The 15,750-nt window shown below is 32.4% G+C and overlaps 1 protein-coding gene across 1 annotated transcript in view; it reads right to left on the bottom strand.

The window, feature by feature from the left end:
* Positions 1–15,750, bottom strand: part of LOC108520819 (neurobeachin-like) — a gene marked incomplete at its 3' end in the record, with an annotated part of 416,387 nt that overhangs the window by 292,151 nt on the left and 108,486 nt on the right. The window contains 6 exon segments of the mRNA XM_017860362.1: positions 721–867; positions 3,429–3,548; positions 9,217–9,343; positions 10,927–11,048; positions 14,254–14,349; positions 14,607–14,707. Of these exon segments, the coding sequence (XP_017715851.1) occupies positions 721–867; positions 3,429–3,548; positions 9,217–9,343; positions 10,927–11,048; positions 14,254–14,349; positions 14,607–14,707 (713 nt within the window).

The raw sequence follows: 15,750 nt of genomic DNA, 5'->3' as shown, positions 1-15,750 counted from the left end.
ACTTTGACTATAATGTGTAATTCTCTTTCAGCTCCAAGTAGTTTGAGACTTCACAATTCCTAATGTGATTTAAATAGAACCCTTATACACTCCCCTAGCCAGGTATACTGCACGTTTAAAACTAACTCATATATGTGCATGCTCTATCTTACCGAGAGTCTTTGTTTTGAAAGTTTAAAAAACAGAAAGAGTATGATAAATTACATTAAATAGTTTTGCTAAATTAGTATACTCACTACTGTACCTACTTCCTCACTTAGTGCAATTAAAGCAAAAATATAAGCTAAAATTGAATAATTTCAGGTCCATGAAGTATATTATCTTACTTTCCTTCTAAATCTTTAACTCTTCTTTCCAAGTTACCAGTAATATTAACAAGTTCTTTATTATGTTCACTATGTAATACGTATATTTCAAATTTTGTATTTTAAATACTACATTAAGCAAAATAGTTTTATAAGATTATTTCAGAATTATTAACAAAAGGCATGCCATCAGTATTAGAAAATATTCTGAAGAATAAAAAAGTTTATAAAGAGAAAACAGTTGAGAAAAAAGCATCTTTGAACTAAAAAGAAACATATAAAACTGACTACATTCCAAAAAAATAGAAATGACTCTTAAACCGTATTAGAGAAAGATTTTCACTAAAAATTATATTATACCACATTTTATATCTAAAACTCTCCATAGAATTTATAAAATTACATTTATTACTACCTTATATCCAGGTCCTAACTGATGAATTGCAAATATCTGTGCTGGGTTGAGTGCTTCACTGAACACATACACGGCACCAAGTTGACCACAGAATACCCTATTTGCATCAGCAGTTTCTGATGATCCAAGAAAGCACTTGTCATAGCTCTATTTTTAAAAGTCATAAAAAAAATCAAATGCATTATTTTTAATGACAAAAAGGTTTAAATCCTTAAATCAGCCTCCATTATCAAGAATATTTTAAAATATAACAATAATAATAGCAGAAAGCATCAATTAAGACTTTATTATTTAAATAATAAATGCCAGTCAAGTTTTTTGGGAAAAATGATCAGTTACATGCACACTTATGTTTAAGCAAACAAACAGTAGCCACCTACTCAATCTTCAGACTTACCACTTTTCAAATATTATAGTTAAAGGCAAAAGAGCTTATAATTATTTATTTACAAAAGTTAAACTAATATACAACTGTAATGATGTACAATGATCCATATAGAGAGAGATTGATCTGAATCAAGGGAATGACTATTCCAACATTTAATCATGAATACATAGGGTATAATTTTTTTATTCTATTTTATTTTTGAAATTACAAATCTATTCCTCTATTCCTCCATATTAAGTAAAAGACACAAAGAAAATCAATCCCTTCTCATATATGAGTAGGAATTACACAGAATCAAATAAACAATAAGACTAAGATCTGCTTCTTAAAGCCGATGATACAGTGCTCTCCACATGAGGAATTCAGCACTGAAGAAGCCAAAAGCTTAACAAGATCTTTCCAGCCTCTACTTCTTACACCCCACCCACCCAAACCAGGGAAAGCAGTCATGGCTCAGTTTCCTTCCCCTATCCCCACAGGCTATTTCACACCTTAGAACGAATAAGCAAGAATTATATATGTAAGAAGAACTTTTGGTACTTCAATAAAGTAAAAAATTGTGAATGGGGTATAAAGGCAAAAAAAAAAAAATTGTCGTCATTAAATACTCAATCTTTAATTAGAAGTACAGGAATTTTAACTGCCTAAAGTATGTATATATGTGTTATTATCTAGAATTCTCCACTTCTTAGGGCACTATTACAAATAACCAAAAAAGTAAGCTTTTTCTTTCCAAGATACTGTCTTATCATTTAATGAGTCAAGAAGACCACTGGGGTTTCTTCCACTCTATAATAAAAAGACTCTGGAGAGAAGATAAAAAGGAGAATTTCATCTGTGTATTCTAATTCTGAAAACAACATTCTATTAAATATTTATTGGTTGTGGCTCAACCATGAGTTTCTACAGCAGAGAAAAGTAACTTTTTCTATAAAGGGACAGACAGAAAATATTTTAAACTTTGCCTGCCACATCTGGTTTCTGTTCCATTCTGCTTTGATTTGGTTTGTGTCTCTTAAAAAAAAAAAAAAAAAAAAAAATTAAAAGCCAAGATTCTTAGCCCCCAGCTTATACAAAACCAGAAACAGGGGGGAGGTCTGATTTGGCTCATAGGGTGTAGTCTGCCAAGTCCCAATCTACGGGACAAACTATGGACCATACGCACATGCTAGCTAAAAGAATACAAAACAGGATAAGCAAATCCCTGCCCTTCGGGAGATGAAAGCCTAGAGAGATGCAAACAAAACTGAGAAATGAATTGTGTTTAAGAGGTAAGTTCTTATAAAACCAGGTATGCTTGAAGGGTTGTATATTACTGAGCTTGGAGGTACTTTCAGCATTAAAACAAACCTTTCACTTTGGCTCTGACAGGCCAGAATGTAGACAACAGAAAGTCCAAAGTAGAGAAAACATAAGGACCCTTGAGGTTTTAATTCTAGTTATCCTCTACCTAGAATCCTACTGTGTCACTTCTTCCACTGCTAACATACTGGTAGAAATTAATACAGTCTCTTTGTTTTATTGCAATAAGCGATTTAAGTGATCTTCCTGCTTCAGTAATTTCCCTTCAAAATATTCTCAATACTGCAGGCAGATTGATGGTTTTAAAATAGAAGCACACATCACTTCTCTGCTGAAAACTTTCCAAGGATTTTTAAGCTGAGTAAGATGCGAAAGCCCAGGCCTTGTTTGCTTATGAAGGCCAAAATGATTTCTGCCTAACCTCATCTCTTAATATTATTCTGCCTCCTCCTCCCTCTGCTCCAGACAAATTGCCTTTTCCTTGAACTTTCCTATTCTGCCTCAAAGCCTTTGCACTCACTGTTCTCACTGAATAGAATAAGTTCCCCACATACTTTGCTTGCTCAACTCTTTCTGCTAAAATCATCTCTGCAACATCTGGCTTCTCCCTTCCCTACACCTACACTTTCTGTATGCCCAATTTATTTTCTCCATAGCATTTATCACTATATAATGAATAATAGTGACTATATATTATACTTCTGTTTAGGGTCTTCTTACCATATCTAAATATGGGGTAAACCACATTTTTTAGTGCTTGAAGCTGGAAAAAACAGAATATAAGATTCAAGGTTTTTGATCTAAAAAACTTAAAACTTTGGCCAAATGTTTCTGTTTTTTATCACTAATCATGTCTTTTAGCAATTTTCTTATACGAAATTTAACAATGAAAGATACATTTAATAAAAAGAATAAATTTTCAAAGTTTTAAGTTGCTAGCAAACTATTTTATAATTCAATTCATATTGTAATGATAGATCATACTCTCAAATTAAAACACAGAAAAATAAAGACTTACATCATTTGTGTTAACATGCCAAGCCATATCACCATAAGATACCAGTTGTCCATTAACATAACACCGAATTTCACTGTTCCTCCATCGATTGTAAATGTGGACAATGCTGATCATGTACCACTTAAATAAAAAAAAGCAAATATATCAATATGTAATGTTTGGTTATTATGGTCTAAAATGCAATTATAACATTCATAAAACTCTATAAGAATATGCTGACAGGACTATTAATGATCATCTAACACCACTTCCTCAAGCTCCCCCTCCAATCTCTCATTTCACAGATGGTAGAAGTAGCACATAAAGAATATTCTTGGAGAAGACAAGAACTACAACCCCTTGACCTCCAGAGCGATAGTCCTTCCACTATACCAAGATGTGAAATTGTGGAAATACAATTTATTAGTTCATTCATTTAAAATTTACATTGTGCCAGGCACTGCAGATATCCAAGGCTGACCAGTTCTCCTAGAATTTATGAGCTACTGAAAGAAATATATATGACACAATTAAACAAATGTAGAATTATAAATCATGGTGATTACAGTGAGGAGAAAAAGAACAGTATAAACTGAAAAAGAATAAACTAGGATTCTACTTTGGATTGCGTGGTCAGGAAAGATCTGTAAAAGAAACAACATTTTAGCATCTATAATAAGATTTAGGTAGCTTCAATTTCACAATTTAGACTTAGTAAATCCAGTGATAATTATATATTTAATAACTTAACGTGGGAATATTTATTAAGAATAAATGAATGAGTTCATATTAAGTGCCCATTTTACAGTTACTGGTATCAAAAAGCATTTTAAGTATCTATTTTAATATGGATGGTTTTGATTTCTGAAACAACCTTTAGTCGTCTGAGAGTTAATAGCCTAAAATTGAGCATATAGAAATATTTTTTTCTAAAGTACAGAAAAATACAAATGATTTGTAAACATTTGAACAAGTACGCTTTCTGAAGGGGGGAAAATTAACTGGTTTCTCCCTCCCTCCAAAATATAAAATACAAACTTTCTTCTACAGATTATTTAAATGCACTATTCAATTATTTCATATATATTTTGAGAAATAAAAAGTTATAATAATCATTTATCACTAAAATATTAGTTATTTCAAGGTATCTAAAATACTTTGAGCAAAATTCAATTTTGTTCATTTCAATTTAGAAAATAAAAATAGACTGGGCACAGTGGCTCATGCCTGTAATCCCAGCACTTTGGGAGGCCAAGGTGGGCAGATCAGCTGACGTCAGAAGTTCGAGACCAGCCTGGCCAACATGGTAAAATGCTGTCTCTACTAAAAATACAAAAATTAGCCAGGCGTGGTGGCATGTGCCTGTAATCCCAGCTACTCGGGAGGTTGAGGCACAAGAATCACTTGAACCTGGGAGGCAGAGATTGCAGTGAGCCAAGATTGCACCACTGCACTCCAGTCTAGACGACAGGACGAGATGTTGTCTCAAAAAAAAAAAAAAGAAAAGAAAAGAAAAGGAAAAGGAAAAAAAATAGTGTGTTAGAGAACTCAAAAAAGTCAGTAATACAAAACAACAGTGTCCTTCTATAAAAGCAAGGTCAGGTCAAGACATTTAACTGTCTAAAACGTACATCCTTTTATAAGATTTTTTCATTCCAGGTAATTATTAATTTATTGCAAACTAAGTCTTTCACTTGATTCAAAACCAACATATATGTTAGCCCTGATTAAAATCAGAAAATCTTTAATGTAGTCATTTAACAATTGTTTCTAAATAATACAAAATTATCAAGAAGAAACCATAAAAAAGAGCGTCAAACAAATTTAAGAAAAATCTTAACAGAATTTTACAAGAATTAAAGTTTGCACATATTACCTTCACTGAATTTGAAAATATTCAACCAGAATGCTACCTAAATAACATAGAAGATACAAACTTTATATTGTGGAGTAAAATGTGTAAAAACTTTGCATTTTTAAAGAGAAGGGACACAAATAAATGCCTACATATAGGCAAAGATTTCCTGCCCAAAGACAGTTTTAAGATAAATACTAGATGTAATCTTATACTTATTGGTGTACTTGCTATAAAAAAAAAAGTACTCATTCAAACAATACTTACTGAGTTCTTACTACTCCAGATAACTCAATGTTCTTACTACTCCAGATAACTCAATGTACTGCGCAGGAAGAATTTTACTTCATAAAGACATGAATTGGATTCCCAAGTTACTAGCTCTATGGTTTTTGGCAAATTAGTTAGCCTCTCTGAACCTATTTTCATCTCTGAAAAAGGGAAATAATAATGCCTACCTTATGGATTCCTTGTGAATATTATAAATAGATAACGTATGAAAACTATGAAGAAAAGTTCCCAATGTATTTGGCACCCATAAATGACATACCATTAACTAAACTGCTATTTTATTTTTATCTACTATGTCCTAATGATGAGGTTCATTTATGCTAAAATTGATTATTATTTACCTTTCGGAATCATTCATTCATTTAAAAAATGTACTGAGAGCCGACTTTATGCCAAGTATCTTGTCCCAACCTTGGATCATGGGTATATAAAGACAGACAACATATACACACTGAAGGAAGTTTCACTAGAGAAATGGTTATGAGAACAATAGAGAGTATCTAAAATACAGATGTGGGAGTAATACAAGCAATTACTATAAGTAACTGGGAAGGAAAGACAAACAGAGAAGAAAGACTATCATAGAAGTATTCACTGAAAGAATAAAATGAACCGTAAGACTAAGCTTTAAGGATGAAAAGGAATTGTTCAGTAGACAGGGGTTAAAAAAAATTCCAGGCAGAATCTTAATATGATACAGCACAAATGCGTGACAAAACTTTCCTCAGTGTGTAGGTTTAGCAGGAAACAAAACAAAACAAAACAAAACAAAACAAAACAGGCAAAGACCAGATTGTAAACAGACCTTTAGGAACCTGGCCTTTGTTTTTTGCATAATGTGGTATAACCAAATAATTCTGAGGAGGAAAGTTAAAACGATCAGCTCCATAGTTAAAGAAAATAACTGCAGCAATGTGGAGGTGAGAGAGGTAGGCAAGTGTGGATAAAGACAAAACTGAAAAACCACCGCAAAGGTTTAGGTGAGACACCATAAGCCGCTGACCTAAGACAAAGGCATTAATAATTTTAAAGTGAGGATGGGAATTAACTAACAGAACTGACAGGAAGTGTTAACATACAAAAGGGGAGTCTAAGATGGCTTCCAACTTTCACTTAAATGGGTAAGGGTACCATCAACTTAAGATAATTAATACAGAAAAATTATTCAGATTTAGAGTTTATCAAAGTTTGCTTTTGGTTGTAACAATATGATGAAATTAAATGAATGCATAAACAAATGCACTGATTAATGAGTTGATCTCAGTAAAGACCACAGTACTTATTTATAAGAAAAGTAACTTTTCTCTTTCCTTGGTACCTCAAACTGTACTCTACAGATAACAGATACAAGTGAGTTTTCAATGGTTAAAAAAAAAAAAAAGCCTAACTTTTGATCTGATATACTTTGACTAAAGAAAATAAACTCGGAAACTATGTGTGCATAGTGATATTATGTATATATAGTGAAGTCTGCATTTAGTTTGAGACTCAAAAAGAAATTTATAAAAGGACACAACCAGTAATAAGGAAAAAAAAGATCATATTAAGAATCCACAAGATAGATAGATATATATAAAGATATGAAAATAAATTGAAGATTGAAAAGTACAGCATGATATCAACAGTAGCTAATATGTCTAGAGCACATATTACCATTAGGTAACATGCTAATGGTTTATATCCATTTTCACAAAGTTCTAACAGCTGGTTAAGTAGTGCAGCTGGGAAAGCAAAAGTTTTAATGTAAAGATTTCTTTTTGAAAGGCCAGTAAATCTCTTATTAGGAAGGACAACAACAACTTAGCTAGGGCATCTGTGAAAAATTAAAGAAAGGAATAAATAAGAGAATGAACTTATTTTGAATAATGAAACACAGTAAAAGCAAATATTTATGACTTTTCAAGGTTTGTGAGAATCTTCACAGAAGACTTTTTAAAATCCACATCATTCTCTGGACCTGCTCCTAACTAGACCCCTTAGAATCACTGCGTATTGAGAGCTTTACAAAGGAGAATGTGTTTTCCACAAGTAAACAGTGAAGAAAACACAAAGTAGAAAAAGTAAGAACAAATGGGTTAAAGTGCTTTTTATTGGTTAATGACAATTTCATTTGGTTATAACTTCACTCTAATTGCCTGCATGTGTATTCTTTAAACCACTGTTTCCTAAAATTGTCTGATGAGAAAAGTTACCTAGAGTATTTGTTAAAAACACACAATCCTAACATGAAAATTTATGATACCAACAACTGTACTTCTAATCAATTCCACTGAAATTCAAAATAATTTGGCACTTTTAGCAAACTATCTTGGTCTCACCTTAATTCTAATAAAACAGAATTTCCAGAGCAAAGGCAATGTGATTGGCATTAAAATAATCTATTTGTATTAAAAAAGAAAGAATACAACATTATAATGAACAAATATATTTATTCAGAATCATAGCTTTTTAAACTATTTTCTAAGTATATATTAATGAATTATTGTTAAATTGATATTCTTTAATAGAAATGACAATAACTGACATTAAATATAAAGCAAATATTTTCACTAGAATCATGTAAAATCTAAACAAATTTTGAAAATACCACCCAAAATAATTTTCTGTATATGGCAAGACACACATCAGATCATAAGCAACAAGAAAACAAACAAAAAAGATATGAAAAAGAAATAAAGACCTCCCCCTCACCACATCTGGGTTCATCAAATCTGTTATGATTGTACCATTAATCACAAAGGGTAAGGCGATATTTCTGTTAGGAGGAGTCAGTGTGCCCTAAAAAACGTTGACAATCTCACTGTCATATACCCAAGAAAGAACCCTGAACCTGGAAGGGGGCAAAGCCTTAAACATGTGTGACGGGAACTCCTATGCACTCTGTCCTTGTTTTCTTTCATCTGGACTTTCAGATGGTTTGTTATTCTGACACAAAGACGGGAGTCTGGTAGACAGGCAGGAAAATCTCTCTAGAAAATGCCATCTGATTATGAATAAATTATCTAATTTATAGAATAAATAATTCTAATCATACAGTTGCACAGTTCTCTGCATTTTCTCTTTAGAGCACTTTTTAAAATGTGTTTTGGCCTTGTCTCTGCCATTATTTAGGATATTAAGTAAAGACACATTTCATGAGCCAAAATTAATAGCACAGCAACATTCTTCTCCTTGAAGCCAGCATTATTAAAGCATCAGAAATTAACAAAACCTTCAATCTTAGGAAACAAGACTCAGAACTACTAGGATTAGGTGAATCTCCCACACACACACACACACACACACAAAAAGTATCTGTGCATTGCTTAATCTGGGGGTTTAACATTTAGCTTTTTTAAAAAGGGGCAAATATTTATAAATCCCTAGTGCCTACAATGGTGTCCAATACTCAGTAAATAGTAAGTATTTATCGAAAGAATGCCATAGAACAGATCAGACTGAGATAATGAGAGAGGGTAACAGAAATATATCACAAATGATCAAAACACTGATTTTATAGAAGATAAAGATCAGACATAAAAATAAAAAGGAAATGCAGACAAGGGTAAGAGAAAACCATTAAAAGCATAGGAAAACCAGAGAAAGAGAATACTACAGAGGTCATAAAAGAGTTAAGAATTCTGTCATAACAGGTGAGTTATAAAAATATTTACTTTCACCTACCTTGCGTGGCTGAAAATCATATTTCACACAATGCTGAAAACCTTTTCCTTTGGACTTCAATGATGTGACTATTAAACAGTTGCCAACAAAATGAGCAGAGTAACCAACTCCTTTGCTAGTACGAAAACTGCAAAGACAACTGACAATGGTATAATATCCTCTGATAAAAAGAACTAAACACCTAATGGCTATTAAACATTCTTATGAAAATAAAACTTATTTCCCTGTACAGTAGAAGCAGTTTAATATGTGTCAAATAAAAACTAAACAAAATATAAAAGGTTTAGTTATAAGTAAATATAAGAAATTGAAACTGAGAAACAAAAGACTACGAAAGCTTTTAGTATTTCAATCTAAAATCTCAGAAACACTTAAAAACAAATTAATTGCCAACAAAAACCTACCACCAAGTAGACTTCATCTACTTTTAAGGACTATTTGCAATCAGCAAATACAGAACACATTTACACAAAGTTCACATTTTAAATAACAATCTGCTCTGTAATCCTTTGAAAAGAGCTTACAAATTAAAAACAAAAAGAAAAAAAAAAACTTGGTCAGAGTCAAGATTGATAAATAATGCAGCTGATCAAGTAAAGCAGTACATTTTAGTTTAAAAAATTAAAAGATGTAACTATGAAATATAGTTGTTTTCTTCTACAGAAGCATTCCCCTTAGCTGTAAATTTAATCACCATGTAGAAAAATGTTTAATCACTGAAAAATGAAGGTACCACTGAAATTCACGTATGACCTCCCAAAATGACCACTCTGAAGTCCAACCCCATTTATGTTTGGAAGTTCAGATGCTTATTTAAAACTTGCTCTCATTTTATCCACATATATTTTATAATAGAACTTTAGAATATAGTAATAGCTCACGTATGTCTTTGCTCACATTTCTGACCCAGCCATTATACAAAGAGCTTTAAATACGATTCTCTCATTAAATCCTATGGGATAGACACTATTACTATCCTCATCTTATAGTTGAAGACACCAAAAATACAGGGTGAATAGTAGGTGGTGAAGCCAGAACTTGAACACAGGCAGTCTTGTTTCAGAGTATTGCAAGTATTAAATGAGTTCATATATATAAACACTTACAATGCCTAGCATATAATATGGCAGTCAATGAATGTTTGATGTTCTTATTCATAAGTATGCTGACTGTGCATTACTGGCATACTAAAATTACCAAGCTTTCAACCCTTACAGATCAACACATTGTTAGGTTGATCAACTCATTCTAGTTGTCCACACCAAATAATCTTAACTTATAATTTCTTACGTAGTTATTATTAACAATTTTCAAGCATATGTCAGTTATGCTACTAGAACAAAGTAAGTGAAAAGGCAAAAATGAATGAAATCTGGTAAAAGTTTGGAATTTTTTTCAGGGACCAGCAATCCTCACTAAAATTCCCACAACTGATATACATTGAAGGAGACTGGGACAGAAAGTCTGTACTTTTGACTTTTAAACTGTAATTGAAAAAGAATGATAATCGTGAGGCAGATGACCTAGAATCAATAGCAAAATAAATACATATATACACACATAAATAAAACTGATTTGCAGTGTCTTCACAGTTTTAGCATATATACATATATATATATATATATATTCCATCTAAGTTGCCTTGAGACTATACATTTATAGAATTCAAGTACTTAAAGAAAAAAGTCCTAAAATTAAACATTTACTTACCAATAAAGATAAGGTTTATCCTTATCAACATTAATGTTATTTAATGGATCCATACGAAACCAAGTGTTTAAGGTGAAGCCATTCTGATAAGGCCACTTTGCAATAGGAGGCAAGGCAATTGCCTACAAGGCAATGAGAAAAGGTACAAAAGTATCAGTTAAAGAAATGTGATAGTAGCTAATGTCAAATATGGCTTTTGCAGATTAAATAACAATCAAAGTATAAATACCAGAAAATCACAAACAAATCCATAAAATAAAAGCTAGTATTTTATTAAAACAATCTAACTATACCTAAATAGTATTTGTTGATTATAGACGTATTCAATTCAGTGAATTAGATTTTCTCTCTAGGTTACGTAGCGGGTTTCAGACTATACTCCAAGAAGTCCCCATCTAGTTTCATCAGTATACAGTCTCTTACACATAAGCCTCCCAATTTCAGTTTTCTATGGTTTATGCCAGGTTTTCAGTAGTAATCCATTTGGTTAAAGGAGATTGAATATTTAAAGCCAAAAATGACTGAGCTAGAAAATGTTAACGGAATCAATATTGAAGAAATGCAAGCATTAAGAGATAATGTTTATAATGCTAACAACATTGAAACCAAGAAAGGCACAGCATGACATTTATTACTCAGAAACTTAACCACTGATATTTATAAACAAAAAGGATTCAGATCCACTCAAAAGCAGAAAAGGAAAAATACAGCACTCCCTTGAAAATAGCAATCAAATAAAATGTAGCCATTCTAAGGAATAAATGAGAAAGTAGCTGATTATTTCACCTGACTTCAAGAAACATCTGAATGGATTTATTTATTTTCCTAGGCTTTATCCAAATTCTACATAAAAGATAATTACCCATTATGATTTTAAAATTAACCTGTTCCCCAAACAGATCCTCATATTGCTGATAATGGCCTTTCTCAAATAAAACATGGCCCTTCTATGTCAAAAATCTTCTACATTCAGAATAAAATTTAAATTTCTTCAGGTTATACAAGACTTCTCACATGCTATGGCTCCAACAAACCCTTTTGATTTTATCCTTCTCTACTACCCAAACCCACTTTCCAAAGTACATCTAAATATACCAGCTATTCCACTTCTTTTACAGTTCCTCTTTCTATACATCATGTTGCTTCTATCCAAATCATTCTTCCTTCCAACAAAATCTCAATTATTCTTTAATAGCAGACTAATATGTTCCTCATCTGTGAAGCTTTCCTGGACTTCAACCTAGCGTGGTTTCTCTTTTCAACTGTGTTCCCATAGTTATGAGTACCTAAATCTACAGTATCATTTATAACTCTTATTGTAACAAGCTGTATCTGCATGTCTAGCCATCAAAGTTCTTCAAGAGTAAGGAATGTAATATACTCCAAGCATAATGACTGAAGATATAGAAAATACTCTGTAGGTGGCCAATAAATAATCTCAAAGTAGTCAAAGATTTCTGAGTACTTGTTGTTAAAAAAAAATACACATACACACATACGCATGCACACATACACACACACATACATACACACACACACACACACACACTATTTTAAATGAAGAGTTAAACCCTATAGTAATCTTTCAGATTTTAGTATTTAAGCCATTAGTTCAGGCAGTTTTATTATCATACAATATAAATAACATTTTATTGTCAAACAATATGTAACTTTTCTTGACTCTTTAAAACAGGGAATATTTTACCTTCATCTAATAGATGAACTTACATTCCAAATATATAATGAACTCTTAGGATAATAAGATAAACAACCAAATTTTTTAAATGAACAGAAGATTGGAACAGAACACCACAAATGAAGATATAAGAATGGCCAATAAACACATGAAAGATGCTCATCATGATCAGTCATGAATGAAATGCAAAAATAAAACTATAATGAGGTACCATTACAGTAGATTCCCCTCTTATCTGTGGTTTCATGGTTTCAGTTACCCATGGTCAACCACAGTCTAAAAACAGGTGAGTACAGTACAGTAAGATATTGTGAAAGAGAGACAATGAAGGAGGGGAAGGAGGGAGAGACAACACTCACAAAAGTTTTACTATAATATATTGCTATAATTATTATATTTTATTATTATCGTTGTTAATCTCTTTCTGTACCCAGTTTGCAAATTAAACTTTATCACAGGTATGTACGTAGAAGAAAAAAACATAGTATATATTATATACATGGTTCAGTACCATCCACAGTTTCAGGTATCTACTGAGCCAGTCTTAGAACATATATCCCCCATGGATAAGGCGGGACTACTGTACACAACCATTTAAATCCCTCAAATTTAAAAGACTGAAAATGTCCAGGATACAGATCAAATGGGAATCTCATACACAGCTTATGAAAATATACAATGTTCTAATACAGAAAACAAGTAGACAGTTTCTCATCAAAGTAAACAAGCAGTTACCATAAAACCCAGCAATCTCACTCAGGTACTTAATCGAAAGATAAGAAAACATATGTCCATAGAAAGACCTGTGCTCAAATGTTCACAGCAGTTTTATTTATAATAGCCAAAAACTAGAAACCCAAAAGTCCATCAACTAGTGAATGGATAGGATGGATAAACTGTGCTATATCCATAAAATGCAATACTACTCAAAAAAAAAAAAAAGACAAGAGAATAAAACGGTAATTAAAACTACAACATAGAAAATTTCAAAAGCATCATGGTAAGTGAAAGAAGCCTGATACAAAAGACAATATACCAGGCCGGGTGCACGGGCTCACACCTGTGATCCCAGCACTTTGGTAGGCCTAGGCGGGCAAACAGCAGGTCAGGAGTTTGACAGCAGCCTGGCCAACATGGTAAAACCCCGTCTCTACTAAAAATACAAAAATTAGCTGGGCACAGTGGCGGGTGTGTGTAATACCATCTACTCGGGAGGCTGAGGCAGGAGAATTGCTTGAACCGGGGAGGCAGAGGTTGCAGTGAGCCGCGATCACACCACTGAACTCCAGCCTGGGTGATAGCAAGACTCCATCAAAAAAAAAAAAAAAAGACTATACTGTATAATTTTATTTATATGACAATCTAGAAAAGGCTAAACTATAGGAACACAAAGTAAATCAGAGGTAGTAAGGAGTGGGGATGGGTAGAGGGGAATGTCTTCCAACAGGCACAAGGGAATTTGGGGGAGTGATGGAATTGTTCAAATCATTATACAGTAGTCGTTGTATGACTTCCAAACTCATCAAATTGTACTTTCTAAACTGGTAAATTTTATTATATGTAAATTAAACCTTACTAAATTTGACCTAAAAATAAATAAATAAAAATCAGCACACGTATTTAAAACTTACCGCAGCACTACAACCAGGGAAATTGAAAAAAGTATCAGGACCGTGTCTCTGTGGCATCTGATTAAGAACTGATAATAATTTTACTGCATGTCTTGGCTGGGGAAACAATAAAAGAAATAAATGTCATTGTACAAATTGAACAATAATACTTCATATACCACGTTAGCCACTGGACTGTTTTCTAACTAGAGAGAAAATTAATTTTAAATCATTTATAAAACATTTACTAAATCACTTAAGAGGAAAGCAATTTCCATTATAAATTCAAGTATATAGCTCTCTAGAGACAAACTTTTGAACATTAAGTATTAATGAACTAATACTGAATACCTTTCCCTCTGACCACAGCTTACCCAGATTCCACTTTCTCCTCGAAGCATGCTGAACAAAAGCTTCAACTCCTTGACAGTGATGCTGTAGCTGGCAAGAACCCCCAACATATCAACTAGAAGATCTTCAAAGGAAAATAAAGTTATTCTGAACTCTAGTCATGAGCTGCCATCTGTCAAGGTAATATACTTTTTGAAAGATAAAAGTTGTCATTGTCATCTCTCTCTCTATATATGTATCTAATACAGCTAAATGTCCTCATGAATAGCCATCCCAATTAACAATTTTTAACTCATTAAATAACCAAAATAATTTATTTCAATTATATGATTTTCCCCCATTAAATCACCAATGCAATTAAGCTCTCTTAGCAGAAATGTAAAATAGATTTTATATATTCCCAGAACACACACACACACACACACCACAACACAGCCTGCTGTGTGCAGGGAAAGGTAGGTAAAAATATGAAAATATACAAAGATACAAAATTGTAAATTGGTTATTGTCAAATGAAAAAGTAACAGATGACTATATTGTCTTTCAGAATTGTCCATTCTTAATATATTCTTGGTATATTCCTTGGCCCACTAGCAATTTTTACCACTTACTCCAGGTGAGACATTATTCCAAGTGGTTTACATATACTAACCTCACAAATCCTCATACCAAGCCTATGAGTTAAGTACCATTATTATCCCCTTGTAAAATGAGTAAATTGTGGCACAGATAATTTATTCACACTGCTCAAGAACACAGACCTAGTAAGTGGTAGAATCAGGATTCAAACCCAGACAGTATAGCTTCAGAACCCTCACTCTTACACACTAGTCTGTAAGTACACGACTAATGGTATCCATCATGCTAGTGTGAGTGTTTATGTGCATATAAGAGACATACCAGCACACCTAATAATGAGAAAAATTATACATTTAATCTCATCTCTGATTGCTTTCTCTACATATTGTGATTAATACTTCTTCTGCCATTGTTCTTTGCAAGAAATTGAACATCTAAACATTTATATTTCATTTTCTCAATTTCTAAAGCACTTCTTAAGAATGAAACATACGACAAAGGTTATTACAAAGCAATACACATATATATTCTAAAAGCTTATAATCAATTAATAAAAGGTTAGGTTAGGGTAAGCTGAAATACTTAGTA

This window comes from Rhinopithecus bieti, unplaced genomic scaffold (assembly GCF_001698545.2).
Source record: "Rhinopithecus bieti isolate Rb0 unplaced genomic scaffold, ASM169854v2 scaffold_54450, whole genome shotgun sequence".
NCBI lineage: Eukaryota > Metazoa > Chordata > Mammalia > Primates > Cercopithecidae > Rhinopithecus > Rhinopithecus bieti.
Note: the sequence above shows the minus strand (reverse complement) of the source record. Positions and strands in the feature narration are given on the sequence as shown.